The sequence below is a fragment of the Apaloderma vittatum genome, unplaced genomic scaffold, assembly GCF_000703405.1.
Source record: "Apaloderma vittatum isolate BGI_N311 unplaced genomic scaffold, ASM70340v1 scaffold3834, whole genome shotgun sequence".
Taxonomy (NCBI): Eukaryota; Metazoa; Chordata; class Aves; order Trogoniformes; family Trogonidae; genus Apaloderma; species Apaloderma vittatum.
The window spans coordinates 28,108-44,992 of record NW_009711947.1 but is presented as its reverse complement, the minus strand read 5'-3'; the positions used below and the strand labels follow the sequence as shown (position 1 = coordinate 44,992).

Genomic DNA, 16,885 nt, shown 5'->3' with positions numbered 1-16,885 from the left:
AACGGGTACCAGCAAGTCCCTCAGCGATGGCACAGCCTCCTTAGAGACTTCATACGTGGCAGTGACACGACTCCCCTGAAGCCACTGCTTGTCAGTAATAGCTTGGATGAGGCTGTGTTTTGTCTTTCATTGTTGTGGCAGTGTTTACAAGAGGTGTGTACCTAACCCAGCTCTGCCAGAGAAGCTTTGGGGAAAACTCTCTTAGGGCAGCCAAGAGGACTGCAACCACTGTTGGAATAATTGTATTTGTGTGTTTTGGTTTGGTTCTGTTTTGTTTTTCTAGCTTGGCTGCCAACGTGAAGAACCAAGGGAAATAATTCAGAGTAAAATTTCAATTTTCTTTCTTTCTTCCCCCCCCACCTTTCCTTGGCAAATTAAAAAACCAGAAATATTTCATTTCACCAAACCCCTGAAGTGTTTGTTTCGGTCATTAAGAAAAGCAAGGGAAATGAAGAGTTAGACTTCAAAGTAAGTGCCTGGGGCCTGTTCCTGTTTGGTGGTTCAGGGAGCAGAGCCGTTGTTCAGGATGGAGGAGACCCTGCTCCAATCTTTTCTCTGCTGGAGAGGATTTGAACACACTCATCTTGCTTCCCAGGAAGGTTTGCTAAAAACGGGCTACTCTGGGGCATCAAGAGGATTAGGAGAAAAACGAGTTGGAGGAGACACGGGCTATATGTAAAACCAAAAAGCAAGCAAGGCTGAGAAAACCACTTCTTGCTTTCAAGCTGCAATTTAGAAAATGAAACTGGAAGCTTTCCTTGTCTGTTAGGTTCGCAAACTCTGTTTCAGGAAAAGGAATCTGCGTCAATTTTGGATCATTTTGTCACAATGGAAATTCATGTGTCTCTGTATTTTAAAAGTCCAGCTTTATCAGCGTATGTTTTAAGCTGTAATACCTTTACGTGCACGGTATGAATTGCCGAGGGCCATGCAAACGGCCCGTTCATTGGGACACACATAGATGCTTAAGAAGTACCACCGAATCAATGGATTCTCACTTGCTGTAGCTCTCATCTCTGCTTCCAAATCCACTTTTGTTTCAGCAATTTAAAAATCCCGCAGCAGGGCTGTTCAACCAAACGGACAGTTTCCAATTCCCAGAGAGAACTTCTTGGCCCAGAGCGCTTCCCCGCCACGCCGTCTCAGCAGGCGGTGGTTGGTCCTACGGGCATAGGACGTCACCTTAACTTGCTGTCGCCTTTGTGTTCCGCCTGCAGGTCCTTAGACGGGCGCCTCCAGGTGTCTCACCGCAAAGGTCTGCCCCACGTCATCTACTGCCGGCTCTGGCGGTGGCCGGACCTCCATAGCCACCATGAGCTGCGCGCCATGGAGATGTGCGAGTACGCCTTCAACATGAAGAAGGATGAAGTCTGCGTGAATCCTTACCATTACCAAAGAGTGGAAACCCCAGGTACTGCCGGCCCTGCGCACAGATGCCCCGGCTTGTCGGCCGAAGGGATCTGTATGTGCGTTTTGCAATTGAATAAAGCAGCAGGCGTGGGGTTTTAAAACCAAAGTGTATCTATTATTGATGATGAGCTCTTACTGTATGCAGTAGAATAATTTATGAATCTACACCCCAGGGGAAAATACTGTTTTAAATCGATCAAATCCAAGTTGAGCAGGTTGCGCTGTTGTTGCCAGGTCCCTCATGTGGCGTCGTGTGCGCGTAGTAGATACCAGCATGAGCTGTGGCCGTGTTCTGTGCATCCCTAGTTGGTGGCATTAAATTAAGGATAAGCTTACTGTTAAGTTGAAGTGGATCTAAGAATAGCTCCCAACACAACTGACCTTCCTCTTCTGAAGTCTCCTCCTGTCTCTGAAAGAGGCTTTCGTCTGGAACTGCAGATCCTTCTGCTGCGTGTCAGTACAAATCTGCAGAACCAGTCTTGGATGTTTATGCTAATCCTACCTTGCTGCTTCGTTTTATGTGAAATTTATTCCTTTTGAATTATGTGGTGTAAGCTCTTAAATTGTTTTTCAAGATGGCTTGTTTCTTTGCTTCAGAAGGGGCAGACAGACTAGGTGTGTTCAGATAAGCACGTATCCCGTCCCCAGCTGAGATACGTTAAGAATAACATCTTTAAATGCTGCTGTTATTCTAGAAGCAAGTATCAAATCGTGTCCCTTAATTAGCGACTTTGGTGTTGCGTGTATTTAAGGGTGTTACTCCAAACTGGTTTCTCTTCATTTTCTAGGGTTTCAGTCATTTTATTTTAACGCTGTTAACGTCGCTGTTCTAACTTTTTTTTTTCCCCCTTTCCATTTGTGCAGTGTTACCTCCAGTGCTGGTGCCTCGGCACACAGAGATCCCAGCTGAGTTCCCGCCGTTAGACGATTATAGCCATTCTATTCCAGAGAACACTAACTTCCCAGCAGGCATCGAGCCACAGAGCAACTACATTCCAGGTACCGTATGTCTTCCGTACAGCGAGCGGAGGGAAAAGGGTCGTATTGCACAGGGAGTCGTGTCTCTGTGTGCCAAGCTGGATGGCCGGCAAGTCCTTCTTTCCGTCGCTGCTGTGAAGCTCAGGAGTGGGAACCTGGGCAAAAATAGATGAAAGCTGTAAATGTAGACACACTACAGCGCCGTTTATAGTTTTGTTTGGTTTTTTTTTTCCAGTTCACCTCTTCCCTTCGGTAGCACGTACTTTGGTTATTGCGGAATCTAAAGCTGAATGTTCCCTTAACAAGTTTAGATTTGAATGAAATTCAGCTGGTTTAATTCGAGTAAAACTCTGTAAATTTCGGAGGGAATTGAGCTCTTCTATTTATGTATCTCTTTTACAAGCAATTTACACCTTATTTGCATGGACAAGCTATGCAGCTGCACACCAGGAAAGGAAAAATATGTGGACAGAAAACTCTCTACATGGCTTAAAGTTTTATGGGACTGAAAATCCGGATTTTTTTGTTTGCCCCTTCTCTGTTACTCACAAATATTCTATGCCTGTTATCCTGGTTGTGCCAGCTCCTCCTCTCAGCAGCTTGAGGAAGAAAAGTATTAGAAAAGAAATTTAGCTCCCTGTGAATGACAAAGTAGACGTTTTCGGTGTCTAAAATCCAGACTTTGCGTTCAGTTGCAATGACAGAGTGATCATTTTATGCTTTCAGAGACACCACCTCCAGGCTATTTGAGTGAGGATGGAGAAACTAGTGACCACCAGATGAACCCCAGCATGGATGCAGGTAAGTCATCTTTTGCCATTTGCTGCAGCTTTCTAGGTCATATCAGAGACCCTTTTGTAGTTTTTCTTTGGGGCACTGAAGATCAGATGGTAGTTTGAGGTGTTTTATCCCTGTAGGAGTGCAAATGTAGCCTGACATCTCATGGAAAGCACTGGGCTGTATGCTTTAGAGCTGCTGGTGAAAGGCACAGCGTGTTCCTGTTCTTCCCAACGCCCATCATTTGATACTACTAAGGAGGAGCCCGAAAATGTGGGGACACACCTAGGGATGGTTGTGTTGTATTTGCACCCGTGCGTTTGTCTGCATGTGAAAATTGTGCCTGTAGCAAAGTGATTTTCTGCACGAGCATTTTTCTGATTGCTTGGTTATTCAACTAGCAGGTTTGTTTTTAAATGGGTTTGTCGTTTGCTGGATTTATCTCAAAGAAAGTTGAGACTCTGGTTTCTTTCTCATTGCCAAGAAAACAAGTAACTGGGTTTAGAATGAGCAGCCTTGGTGTTCATGCTGACCTGTATCAATACTTCAGAATTAAACACGCAGGTCTCCTCTTTCTGGGAGTAACTCTTTAAGGCATCTTGTAGATCTGAGTCGTGTCACTGCTTGTAAGAGCTATCGAACCAGACTTTGAGTTCGCTTGAAAAGCAAAACTATGTCCTTGGTTAGAAAGTCTGGTGCTTTACAAGCGGGACGTGGAAATACGCAGCACTTCCATAAAGATCAAAATGCAGAACCTAATTAATGCAAATACTCCACGCACATATCTCGGTTCCTGTGCGTATCTGCAGCCACAGAGCATACATGGGATTCTCAAAGAGGGCTGACTGACGTGCAGTCTCTCACCACAGCTACACAGATGGAGGAAGGCAGCGTGGGGTTTGTTTGTCTATATCAAATGTAAGCCTATCGACACAGTCCGTTTCAGTGCCTGCAGTTAGGGGTTATGTGGTTGACATGTGGAATGTGTGTATGGCTTTTGGGAAAGTGAGCTAGAATAGGGTTGGTCTGGTGATGCTATAAATACCCCATTTACATTGAGATGCTATATCCCTTCCTTCAGATGTCACGGGCTTCCCTTCTTTATAGAAAAGCAAATTTTAAAGAAACCAGCCAAACTCAGTGTGAGGGGAGAGTTTAAAACAGTCTGTGCCACCTGCCTGCACCCATGTGGCATCCAGAGACCGTGGAAATGGCTCTGGATATCCAAGTGCAGATATTGGAAATAAGTGCACAGAATTTGTGGGCCAAATTGAAATGACTGGGGGTGGACTTTGGAGAGTTCTGCTTAGATCTGTGTAGCTTGAGCCAATACTCCATTATCTCCAAAGCAGTAAGATTTGCTGATATCAAGTGCTGGATTTTTGACTGTTGTGTTTTTTGCCAAACAATGTAAAATCAAGCTCTTAAAATCCCAGCTGACTGCGTGTGGCTGTGGCTGTCCTGATGGTACCTGGAGTTTTGATAACTGCAAGTGAAAGTAAAGCACGGCTGCGTGCTCCCTTTTGAAAATGAATAGCTTAAGCTTAAATGCTTGCATTATGAAGATACTTAGCAGTATTGCAGATGTAGCAAGCTGATATAAGTAATAGCACTTGGAAGCTCATGTAAAGAGTAATAAACATCAGAGAAGCTGCCGGTGTCACAAAACAAGGCTGAAGTGAGAAGTGGCTTATCCCTCCAACAAGCCTGGGCAGCACCGAGGATTTCGTGCAAGCGTTTCTCCTTGTGCAGATGCCATACTGACAATTATAATGTCTTGATTTTCAGGTTCTCCAAACTTATCACCAAACCCTATGTCTCCAGCACACAATAATCTGGGTAAGCATGTGATCTTGAGAGCTGTATCTAACTAGAGTCACGACAGCGACACATTAATGACCGTGTTATTTCATGAGGTTGCGCGCTTTCGGTGAGGTCGCGGTCACTGCTGATGTTCCTTTCCACTAATCCTCTTTCCTGTGATCACAGTGGTTCATGGTAACTCCGTATGAAATAAAGAAATTTGAATGTGCATCTGAGAGTTAAATAAAAACCCAGACAAGTACCTGAAAGAGCGAGTGAAGGACTGTGGAAAAATACACTTTTTTGATTACTTGAGTTTGCAAGGAGTATTTCTGTCGGTTTTGCTGGTGGTTTTGTGTTCTTATATTTTTTAAGGACGAAGCTTGAGGTTAAATTTTGTTCCCCGAGTTACTTAGTAAATTCGTTGTGCTTACCCATCTCTTTTACGATGTGCCAGAGTGCCTTGTAATCGTTAACGTTTATTAACTTGGTGTTCCGTCTGCTCTAGGGCGGATGCCGCTATCGGCGTGGCGTGAGCAAGGGGCTGGGGTGTTAGAGCGTGAACCTGGGCACGGTCTGAGCAGAGCAAAGTGGAGGAGACTGGTTGGTTGGTGCTCAGATGGGTCATAGTTCAGTCCTAACGGGCGGCTGCTGTCACTTTTTCACTCCAGGCAGTAAATAGGAGGAGAGCTGAAGAAGGAGGAACAGCCGTTGATCACAGCCTTTGCCTTTGAGATGCTCTTCGGGGTTTGTGGCTATCTCTGAACCTTTCTTGTCTTCTCCCTTTCTTTTCATACCCACGGATGTGAAAGGTCTGATCTTCATTAGTTCAAGCTCTTACCCTGTTTGAAATCGCTCTCGACGGTCTGTCATAAAAAGCACTCAGAGCTCTGGCTAGCTGCAGTATCACTTCTCTAAATGTTCATTAAGCCAGCAGACAGAGGCCACTGGAGATTACTCTTGAATAACCATAGCCATAAAGTTTACATATGCTTTTAATCCTGGCACGGAGTACTTTGACACTGCTCCAGAATTTGTCAGTCATTGGCTGACTTGTAGATATCTTGGGGCTGTTGAAGAGGGGATTTCTTTTCTCTTCTTTTTGCCCTTTTTTTTTATAAAAAAAAGCACGAGATATATTGCCACAGTGCCACTAAATTTTTATTAGCTGTAACCGTTAAAGCCCAAGAAGAGAATATATGCCCGACTTATTTTTATTTCCTTTTTCTTTTTTTTTTCTTTTTTTTTTTGGTCTGGATCCGTTATGCTCCAGTGTGCTGCCTAGGAGTTGATGAGAATTTCTAGCAAAGCTTTTTTTCAACCTAAAAATAAAGAGCCAATGTAACAAAACCAACCTGGCAAGTTGACGGTGGCATCTGCCTTGCATAAGTGGAAAAAAAAAAAGGAGTTTCTAGGAAAGAGGCCCCAGCACATATCCTTTCTAGCAAGGACAGTGGTTATTAACACATGCTGCTCAGCTGATGGGCCTGTCAGATGTTTAATGGGCTGTCTGGTGACAAAAGCTAAGTAGGAGCAGGTGAAGCTGGTTAACCACAGGGAATCTCTTTGTAGTCTAAGGAGCAGACATCAGAAAAGCTCTTTAACTCGCCGGCATTAAAAGATCACTTCGAATTTTGCAAACCAAATCTTCGTTGCTCTTAGGCAAGAGCTGCCACAAATTAAGAGCTTCTTGTCTCTTTAAAAAATAATGCTCTTGTACGTTTTTTTGCATGTGAGCAAACTGCAAAATAGTAAATGAACCGGTGCGTAGCTGCGCAACTCAAGAACCCATCAAATGGCAAAGCTGCCATCATCTGTACCTTGTAGCTGGGATATCTAAGGTGAGGTTCTGCTTGGGTCAGAGTAGGTGAAAACACCAGCAGCCCATCAGACCTTCACCCTGGCGGTCTCTGCAGCCCAGAAAGAGTTTCTCGGGGCTGGGAGAGCAGAACGAGTGCTCAGCTTTGCAGGTTCTCCCTCGACGGCTGGTGGCCAGCAGTGCTGCTGCTTTTGCTCTGCTGTGCCTTTCTGCGAAGCAGCAGAACGCTCCAGCGTCTCGGGCTGTGCTTTGATCTGCACAAGTTTGGTCAGGCTCAGCCTGTGTGTTTGTTAAGAGAACTGAACAGAAGTTTAAAAAACACAACAGTGCGCGACGAGGGAAGTTAGCAGCGAGCTGTCAGCAGCGAAGCCTGGTGGGTTTTTCCAGTTTTGCCGTTAAGAAAATAGTGTCGTGGTATCGATGTCTGTTTATTTGACCAGAACTACCTGAAGCTTTTAAGACAGTTTACTTTGTGTAAGCTGAACTTTGCCCTTAAGTCCCGTGACCGTATTCCAGAGAATTACAAAGGCAGTAAACTAGCATCAGGTAGACTGAGGAGCAAGCAACGTTTGTCTGAGGTGCAGTATTTCAGCATAAAGCTCTAAGACTGAAGTATGAGGTTGAAGGAATTTGGGGAGCTTCATCTTTCCATTCAGGCACAGAAGTGTTGCAGGGTAACGTATTGGGATATTTTACGTTCTTCTTTTCAGCTCGATTTAGTAGCTTTCTCGATTTGGTCCAAACTTTCACGTTGTCAAATTTTCAGTTGTCAAACATAAGCTTTAAGTGGAAGTTACAGATACTCAAGGTGTTACTGAAATACAAACTGGAGAAAAGACAGAAAACAAAACCCGAAGTGAGAGGAGAGCTGCCAGCGTTTTGCGGACACTCGGAATGAAGTCAGGGAGTTTACACTGGCTGAGGGCCAGGCCTGAGGTTCCGTGCGTCTTGTTATTTGGGAGCGAGGCAGTCCCTTGGCGCACAGGAAACCCATTGTCAGGGTTTGCTCCGCAAAGGCTTGACGCAAGAGCTGTGAGTGAAATAAGCACGCGGCCTGTGGTCAGATCCGTCAGGAACGTAAGCCTCGGGTAGTCTCTGTGTCGAAACACCGTTTGCCAAAGTAGTGAAGAGGCAGCTCTTCTCAGAGCGCGGCGGGGAAGGGAGCGTGCTCACCTACCGAGCTTTACGTTCCTGAGGAGGGAGATGGAATTAACGTGGTGCAGGTAAGACGGTTGGATAACGTGGATCAGTAACTTCTGATAGCTGGGATAACAGCCGCTCTTGTGCTTGGAGTGCAAAGCAGCCAGCAGACTTTTTTTCCTCCGCAGCTGAACAGACTTTCATCTCGTAGGAAAGACAGGGCAGAGGTAGCATCCCAATCCTCAGCAGACGCTTGTGAAAGCAAAGCTGGAGCGAGTCAAGGCTGAGGTTGTACAGAGACGATTCAGGCAGAATTTCTTTGTGTTATGGCATCGTGCTTTCGTTGATTGTGTACCCCCTCAGGATTCCTTGGCTTTAGCAGAGCTACATTCTCTTTGCTTTTCCCCAAACAGTAAATCCATAAATTGAAAATGAATATTCAGGAGAGCTCTAAAGCAAGAGGAAGCTTGCCCATCCCATGACAGCTTAAGCTGAAGCCCAAAACCACAAATCGCAGGAGGAAACAGCATCATTAAAAGCTTGGTTATGTTTTTTTAGAGGCAAGATTTGCTTCAAAATAGGATTTGTTGGTTTGTGTCTTCCCTCAAGTTGCAAATAAGCCAGAAATAAAAATTTCCTTACATCCTTCAGCGGGGAATCCACAGTTCCCTTGAGTCACAACCAACCGGAGGTGGTTTCTGAAGGGAAGGACCACGAAACCATAGAGAGCGATACAGGCTTTGGTGGTTTTATGACTTGAAGAGTACCAATCTGAAGACGTTACTTAAGGATCAACAAAAGTCGGTTTGATTTTTTTTCTGGAGCTGAGCAGCCTTTCAGTTAGAAAACCACTTGCTGTGGAGTAAGAGCGCGGTCACGTGGAACACGATCTGTTTTCTTAAGTGGGTGGACACACCCTCAGAGGTTGATTAGTGCTGGTATTTGCTGCCCGTCTGTACAAATTGCAGTGGAGCCATGTGAAGCCCGGAGCTGTCCCGATGTGGGCGGGTCGCTGCTGCGAGCCACAGCTTCTGGTGCCTGAAATGGGGCTGGGAGAGGAGAGAGGGAAGCTCGATGTGGCAGTTTCCAGTGGGACAAGAGAAAAAGGCAGAGACAGTGAACATGTGTGACTCCAGGATGTGTTTGATATCGTCTGTGCATGTCAGGAGAGGTGTCGCTTTAAGCTAGAAGTGTTGAGGCTGTGAAGAAACGGCAGATTTGCTAATGAGGTCTCTTAAATCCGTGTAGTGACCGCTGTTCTGTTGAGCTGCCTTCTGTTAGCTTTTGTTTTGAGCGTGATGTCTTTTTCCCTAAAAGGAAGATAGGCTTTTTCCTTTGTGGGTGTAACGTGTGGAGGAGAGCAGGAACATTGGGCTTTGCTTGTGATAGAACATATTTCTTCCCAGTGGTACAATTAAGGGAAGAGAGAGACTGTGAAAGAAGCTGGGAATGGGTATAAGCTCCAGAATTCACGGGCTTTGCTAAGCATTACAGAGTTCCCCGGATGCGCTTTTATTCGATTTCTTGTTTGCTGTCAGCAAAGCTTATAACAAAGCAGAAACCAAAGGCTTTTTCTGATTATTAGCTACTTTGGGAGCTCATACACCACAGTAACGGAGAGGAAACCAGCGTGTCTTTTGGCTGAAGCCAGGCTGCTTTAGCCTGTTTCTACAGGTTATGGAGTAACAGCAGGTACCAGATGAGAAATTACTTAAAAACCTCTGCAAAGGCACTCTTTTCAAGTGTGAGAGGAGGATGGGATGGTAAAAACCCGTCTTCGAGTTTTTGGAGCTGATCTTTTAAGTCTCAGTCTGCCGAAGCCTTGCAGGAGCAACAGATGGGAGAAAGCGTGTGGAAAAAGCTGCTTTGTGCTGCTTGATGTTTAACTCTTGGGCCAGATGGGAAGCTGCTCTGTTCTGCTTTTAAGCACTGTTTGAATGGGGATGAAGTGATAAATTGGAGGGAGGGCTGAAGGGAATTCTTCTCTTGCTTGTATTTCTTGCATGGAATTTGGAGAACGGAGCACTTCCCAACCTGCTTAATCTGCTTTCCCCTTCCTCTGCTCAGCAGATTCTTGGCTTGCAGCAGGACCGGGCACCGTCTAGTGCAGGATCTGCAAGAGTATTTGACTTGAGCCTTCCTCTGCTGAAATCTCGCTGGCTTCATTAGCAGCAGATAAATCATTCGATGCCATTTGAATGTCCCACCTTTCGTGCTTGTGAAGTTGGGTCTTTCTGAGGCCACCTCAGCCTCGGTCTGCTCGTGAGCTTTGGTCTTTTTGCTTCAGTCCATAGGCTGAGTCAAACCATAACCCCAATAAAAGACACGGGCTGTCTTCTCTTGAGGCACTGAATTTTCCCTTGATGGGTGAGATCAAGTGCACTGGAAGAAAGTAGATAGTTTTTAAATCGCTCTGATGCTAGTAGTACGTGCAGTTTGGTGCAAGTCACAGACAACTCTACTGGTTTCATCAGTCCGTGCCGGAGAGGTTGTAGCACAGTCAGTAAGAGCAACAGTTGGACTCGCTGGCTCCTGTAAGTGCACATAGCATTAGGATTTTGGAGATCTGGGCTGCTGAAAGCAGATTTATGGTCTGCTCCTTCTAAGGTTTTCTGTTTCTTCCTTTTCTCTCCTTTCCTGCTTTTAGGGTACTGGCTGCCTAAAAGCGGTGCCACATTTCATAGTGAAGCTATGTGTATTTTTCAGATTTTCTCCAAGCTTGAAGATAGCTGACACCCCACTTGCTAAGTGACTAATACCTTTGACTACTTGTGACTGTTCCATATGCCAAAAGCTTCAGGGGTGATGTAACTTTCTAGCTGCAGTCCATTAAAATCTGTCATGTAATTCAAGTTTGGTGGTTAAAGTGAGCCCAAGGAGTGAAGCAGAACAATATTTCAAAACGGTCGGGGTTTTTTTGTGTTTTTTTTTAATTTATTTTTCATCTCCACTTCTCCCAAGGGCCCATGATTCATTTTGCTTTTTGGTTTGTGCAGATCTGCAGCCTGTCACCTACTGCGAGCCCGCTTTCTGGTGCTCCATATCCTACTACGAACTCAACCAGCGCGTGGGAGAGACTTTCCACGCCTCTCAGCCCTCCATGACTGTGGATGGTTTCACTGACCCGTCGAATTCGGAACGTTTCTGCCTCGGTTTGCTGTCCAACGTGAACAGAAACGCGGCAGTGGAACTCACGAGACGACACATTGGTAATTTCTTTTTTTTTTTTTTCCTTCTTTGAGTCTTTCAGGGTGAAAGGTGAAGACCCGTGTGAAAACCTTTTGTTATTTAACTAATGGGTGTGCGGCTCAGGCGGTTGTAGAACCTTGCGATGTTTGAGTGCACGTGGTGTTTGAGCAGGCTCATCTGCCATAAAGCAACACTAATTGTATTTTTTCATTAAAGTGTGATAAAGAAAAACACTGAGGAACTCTAAAATATCTGCATGTAATAGAGACAGAATTTAAATTTTTATGCGCACTCTCCGTTTGGATGGATGTCAGTGATAAACCGGTGTATTCCTTTTCCCTCCTGCACTATTTTATTTTCTGACTGATGTTCTTTTTAAATGGAAACTTAGTTCCGTGATTTGCATCTCAGTTTCCGCTTTTCCTGCTTATACTGCAAGGTAACAGTCAGTTTTGCTCTTGGTTAAGCTTCCGCTGACTAGAATATCCCAACTTTATGTAATTTTGATAAAAGTCAAAATTGCTTGTGCTTTGCCGTGTTTCATGCTGACTTCTCTCAAAAATGAACTTGCTTTTTGTCCTGATTTTGCTCCCCTTTATACCCTTTCCTGAGCAGTAAACTTTGTACAGGAGGATCTTGCCTTACTTGATTCTAATAGGATTTCTAACACCAAAAAAAATGCTAAACAGTCCCAAAAACTCCACCAAGATTCAGAAATCAGTCGTTAGGCTCCTTATGCCCTATGGGAGAAGAAAGCAAGATACTCAAATAGGAGTGTAAGACCATAGCAAATGTTTGTTTAAGTGACAAAGATGTATTCCTGGAATTTGTTTCTTTATTAACCAAGATTTTAATAATTTGTATGAACTCCTACGGGAAGCGTGTATTTATCCTTGTATACAACATCATGTCAAGCAAAAGGCAGCGATTTGAAAACGTCATATAATTTAATTCCAACTCACAAAGTAAAGAAATGGACGGTTGTATCCAGCTGCGATGACTTTCAGGAAAGGTAGAAACTGATAGACCATTGACATGGGAAATATGGAGCCGCGTGTGTTTGGAGCGAGCAGGCTGTGAGGTGGCAAATTGGTGCAGCCCGGGCTGTGACTGGCAGCGGGGCCGGAGGGTGCAATTCCGACTTGATTTATGGTTCTTCCTGCTTTCCTCACCTTAACTCTCTGGCCCAGCAGATTTATTGCTCCCTCCCAGGAGCACCCAGTGGGCCAAAAGAGGTGGTTTCCATTTCCCGTCGTTCATCATTTTGCTTTTTTTCGAGAGCTGCTTCGCGTGGAGGTTGTCTGCCAGCTCTTCTTGAAGGTTTTGCAGATGGTTGGTCTGAGCTAAACCAAAACCTGTGCCCTGTGTTTCCTAGGAAGAGGAGTGAGACTCTACTACATCGGCGGCGAGGTGTTTGCCGAGTGCCTCAGCGACAGTGCCATCTTCGTCCAGTCGCCCAACTGCAACCAGCGCTACGGCTGGCACCCGGCAACCGTCTGCAAGATCCCGCCAGGTAAGGAGGGAAGTGCTGACCCGGCGTGGGCTTCGCCTCCGTTTAGACGTGGCGTTGAGGAAGGTGGTTCAGGGGCGAGCTTGGCAGAGTCGGACTGGGATCCCAGGGGTCTTTTCCAACCTGAATGATTCTGTGATTCACATGAGAACTTGCTCTGGAAAGCAACCTCTTGCTCAAGGGAGCCGTGGATTACTCCGTTCTGGACAATAATGAGAAACTTTTGGCCTATTGTAAGAAACTCGGTAACTCGAGCAGGGCGTTTTTTTATGGCATTAAGGGTGAAACTACTGTGGACACTCCTACTCATATGAGTAGGAAGAAACTCCTGCAGGACCTGAGTACAACTAAGAGCAGAGCCTGCCACTTGTTCAGTGCAGTGCTTCATCAGCCCGTTACTGCACTGAAAGTCATGTTTATAATTTTGCTTGTACCTTTAAGTAAAAGAGGATAATGTAAGAAATTTTTCTTAAGTTTGGATTTGCCCATAATAGATTGAAATTGCCACTGTTTTTCTATTCTGTAGTAAAACTTTCCCCCCCCCCCTTTGTGCGTTAGTTTTATTGTAAGGAAATTGCATTTGCAGGTACCTCATTGTTCTGGTTACTGCAAAGTATGCCGAAAGATTAGGAGAGAATTTATTGCATCTGTCTAGGAGGGAGATACTTCCTTGTTAGGTAAATGCGGAAGAGCTAGTACGAGAGGCTGCCATTTGAAAAAGAATTTAGCTGTTTAGCTAGGCTTATAAAAGCTAAGGTTTTTTTACAGTTAGCAGTATGCGTATATTTAAGAAATTAACTTTCTTTGTTCAGAAATATTTGAATGAAGATTGTATTTCTTTTGAGAAGAGATCCATACACCGCAAGCTCCGGCCCACCTTAAAGGCTTTCCTTTCTCAAGCGCTTAGGAAGCAGCTGCCAGTGTTGCAACCATGACTTAATTCTCCAGCCACATCACAAGAGTCCACCCCGACTGGAGTCAACATCTGAAGACATAAACAACCCACATTTCCGCTCTAGCTTCATCTAAGGCACAGTTTTTGGACTCCGGCTCTCCCCACTTGCGCTGCGGTCTTTGGCCGCCTTCTCAGACTCATCTTCAAATCTTTGCTGGGTTTGAAGCAGTTTCTTCATTCCCTTGTTGACAAGGTCAAGTCATACCCGCTCCTCCCAGGCACGGTCGTGGTGAGACTTGGTCCTATCCTGCCCGGAAGCCTGGGCGTCTCGCCAAGCCTGATCCTCCTTGAGTGCCTTGCTTTCCTCACCGCAGCTCCTTCTCTGTGCTCGACGTGGCCCCGGTGCTCTCACCTTTCTTATTTTCGCCTCTTTGACCGCGTGACGCAGCTTCCCTTCAAACTCTCTGCGGCGTACGGGTCTCTTGGGCTGTGCTCTTTTCCAGTCGCCAGAATGGGCAGTTGTTCCTGCAGCTGCTGAGCTGCCGCATTGCGGTTACGCTTTGCTCTACGCAGTTCGACCCAAAACAGATGACACTGTGAGGCCAGCCCGAGAGAGCGGGCTCGGGAGGGACTTTAGAAAAAAACACAATTCATCGCAGGCCAAAGGGTTGTTTTTCAGCCTTGGCCCACATGGAATCCCAAAGGAGCGTTCGTAGTGCGCCAAGTTTCGGAGTTTAACTCGTTTATGGTTATCTGGGAGAAAGCAAGCAGAGCAACACCTTTTTTAAGAGCTGTGTATTTATTTTTTTATTTCAGCTACAAAGGATGTTGCCACTTAATTTCACCTTAGTCACCTCGAAACAGTTGAGTGAGTTGCTCTCAGTCTTCTAGCTGGGTCCTAAATGTTGGGGAAAAACTCCAGTTTTAAAGGAAAATTCTTTGGCACGTGGTAGTTCAGAGAGGATTATAGCAGGAGCAGCTCCGCTACCAGCCTCTTTAACCCTCATAACTAGTTTCTGGCTTGCCAGAGGGCTTTCACTTCAGACCTTCTCCACTGCTTCTGGCGACAGACACCGTGTAAATCCAGGAGCAGCAAGTTCTTGTTTTTAGCCTGCACATTTCTTTCTTTCAGGCCCCGTCGCTGAGTGTTGCGATATAATCTAACTATAAGTTAGGCTTTTAAATAGCGAAGTGAGGGAATGGTTGTGAAGGAGGCAGAAGGAGGTTCCACAAGAGGATCCTACGTCTGGTCTCCCACCCTACTGTTTGTCATTCTCTGTCCTGTAACGTGGTTTTCTTCTTTTTCAGCGTATGAGCTGTGGAAACGTGATGACCTCGATGCCTTTTTCTGAAATACTGTGTGTAGTATGATGTGAACTGAGGATATGGGAGAGCAGCGCTGCGCTTCTCCCCCTCCTCAGAAAGAACCAGATTTCTTCATGTCGTTAAGCTAACGCCTTGTTCTTGTCGTGATCTGTTTTGTTTTTTCCCACAGGGTGCAACTTGAAGATTTTTAACAACCAGGAATTCGCCGCTCTCTTGGCTCAGTCTGTAAACCAGGGCTTCGAAGCCGTGTACCAGCTGACGCGAATGTGCACGATCCGAATGAGCTTCGTCAAGGGCTGGGGAGCCGAATACAGGTCAGGCCTTCGGGATGGGACTCGGTGCTGTGCTCGTGCTTTTGCCGTTGCCACCCCGGCCCTTCCCAGCCTGGGATGGGGCTCTGCAAAACCTCTTTCCTCGGGAATTAGCACGGTGACCTCCACAGCGACACAGATGGGTTGTAGCTGTTGAGGATGCGTTGACCCCGTCCCTTGTTTTTCCGTCCTACTTGTGCAACACGTACGTCGCGATACACCTGGAAGACCGCGTGTGTTTTGTCACCATGTTGTATGAACCAAGAGCTTTACCTGAAGCACAGCAGATAAATCCAGATGACCTGTGTAGGAACTGTTGCTAATTTTTTTTTTCCTTATAATTAGATGTCTGTTTGATAGTTTGAGTGTCTTACGACTACGCCGTTGTCAGGGCAGGATCACTGTGAGTGCTTCCTAATAGATACAGGTTGGGTTCGATGCTTCTTTTATCAGGGACTAATGAGGTTAAAATGAAAGCAGATCGGCTTGGAAATTTGTGTTTGGAAGAACTATTAGAGTTGCTGCAAAGTTGTAGTTAAATCTCCTCATCCTTTCCTCAGTGCTTGTGGTAAGGCAGTTGCTTAAACGTGACTGGAGGTACTGGGAGAAATGGGTTTAATAGTTTTTCTAGAGAATATTGAAGCTAAAAAAGGAAGTGCGGCAGGGTCTGATGTTTGGGATCGATGCTGTGGTTTTTCTGACAGTGTGAGGGACAGAGTGCTCCATCGCTTGTGCTGCTGCCGCTGCACTGCGTTAACGGGGAAATGTCCCCGAGCAGCAAAGGGAGTGAAGTCAGGGTTTAATAGTATGAGTAGGGGAGGCAAAATTTGTTGGAAGATGAACACCAAATGGGATTTTGAAATACTTGCTTGACTGTGTACCCTTGAAAATTGTGGCCTTCTTTGAAAATCTGGGGGCAGTCCCTGCAGCGAGGCCGTCTGCGGCGCTCCCCTCGCTCGGCTGCCTGCAGGATCCGCTGGAGCCGGGGCCCTGCACGTTACTCTCCCGCTTGCTTCATTTCTCCAGATGTTTGGAGTCCATTTTGTTTTGAAATTGTCCCGCGCCCAGGCCGGAGCAGCTCAGCCCTGGCTTGCAGCCACAGCTCGTAATGAAATCCAGATGAGCATGACTTACGGAAAGTCAACTATCTCCTTACGAGTATTGTAGTCGGTGAAACCCTACGCTCACGCCGACCGTGCCCAACCTCTTGCTCTTTCATTTCCTTGCCACAAAATACTCCATCTGATCGCCTTTGTCGGAGCACGTTTATTTGTTGAACAGATTCCTATAGGAAAACGTTGCTGTGGGAGCCGCGTCCAGAGCTCCGTTCCGGTGATTTCTGGTTCGGCTGCTTCACCTTTCGAGCGGTCTGACTGGCGGGGTGTTCAGTGCTCTTGTGTGACGGGGATTCAGCGGAGGAAGGGGGAGAAGCCAGTTTCCTCAGCAGCCTGTGATGTGGAGGTTCTCCTCTCTCCAGCGAGAGCCCGCTGGAGCAAGCTGAAGGCCCCAGGAGCTTTGAGGGTTTGCTTTTCTGAGAGGCCGGAGCCAACGTGTCGATCATCTGGGTGGGAAAGGCAGAATGAAGTTTGCCATCTGCAGTCCTGCTGCCCGAAAAGCTCACGAGACGCCCTTTAGCGCAAAACCCTCGCCGTGAAGCGGGCGAATAAGGACGAGCCCTGCCCGAACGCCCACTCTCGGGGCATCGCCCGGCCCCCCCCCGCCCCCGG

The 16,885-nt window shown here is 46.2% G+C and overlaps 1 protein-coding gene across 1 annotated transcript in view; it reads left to right on the top strand.

Moving 5' to 3' along the window:
- The first annotated feature begins 1,221 nt into the window (after window positions 1-1,221).
- Window positions 1,222-16,885, top strand: part of SMAD3 (SMAD family member 3) — a 17,278-nt gene continuing 1,614 nt past the window's right edge. The window contains exons 1-7 of the mRNA XM_009867793.1: window positions 1,222-1,411; window positions 2,275-2,409; window positions 3,115-3,189; window positions 4,954-5,004; window positions 10,924-11,136; window positions 12,492-12,629; window positions 15,017-15,161. Of these exons, the coding sequence (XP_009866095.1) occupies window positions 1,327-1,411; window positions 2,275-2,409; window positions 3,115-3,189; window positions 4,954-5,004; window positions 10,924-11,136; window positions 12,492-12,629; window positions 15,017-15,161 (842 nt within the window). The 5' untranslated portion in view covers window positions 1,222-1,326. The remainder of the gene's footprint in view (window positions 1,412-2,274; window positions 2,410-3,114; window positions 3,190-4,953; window positions 5,005-10,923; window positions 11,137-12,491; window positions 12,630-15,016; window positions 15,162-16,885) is intronic.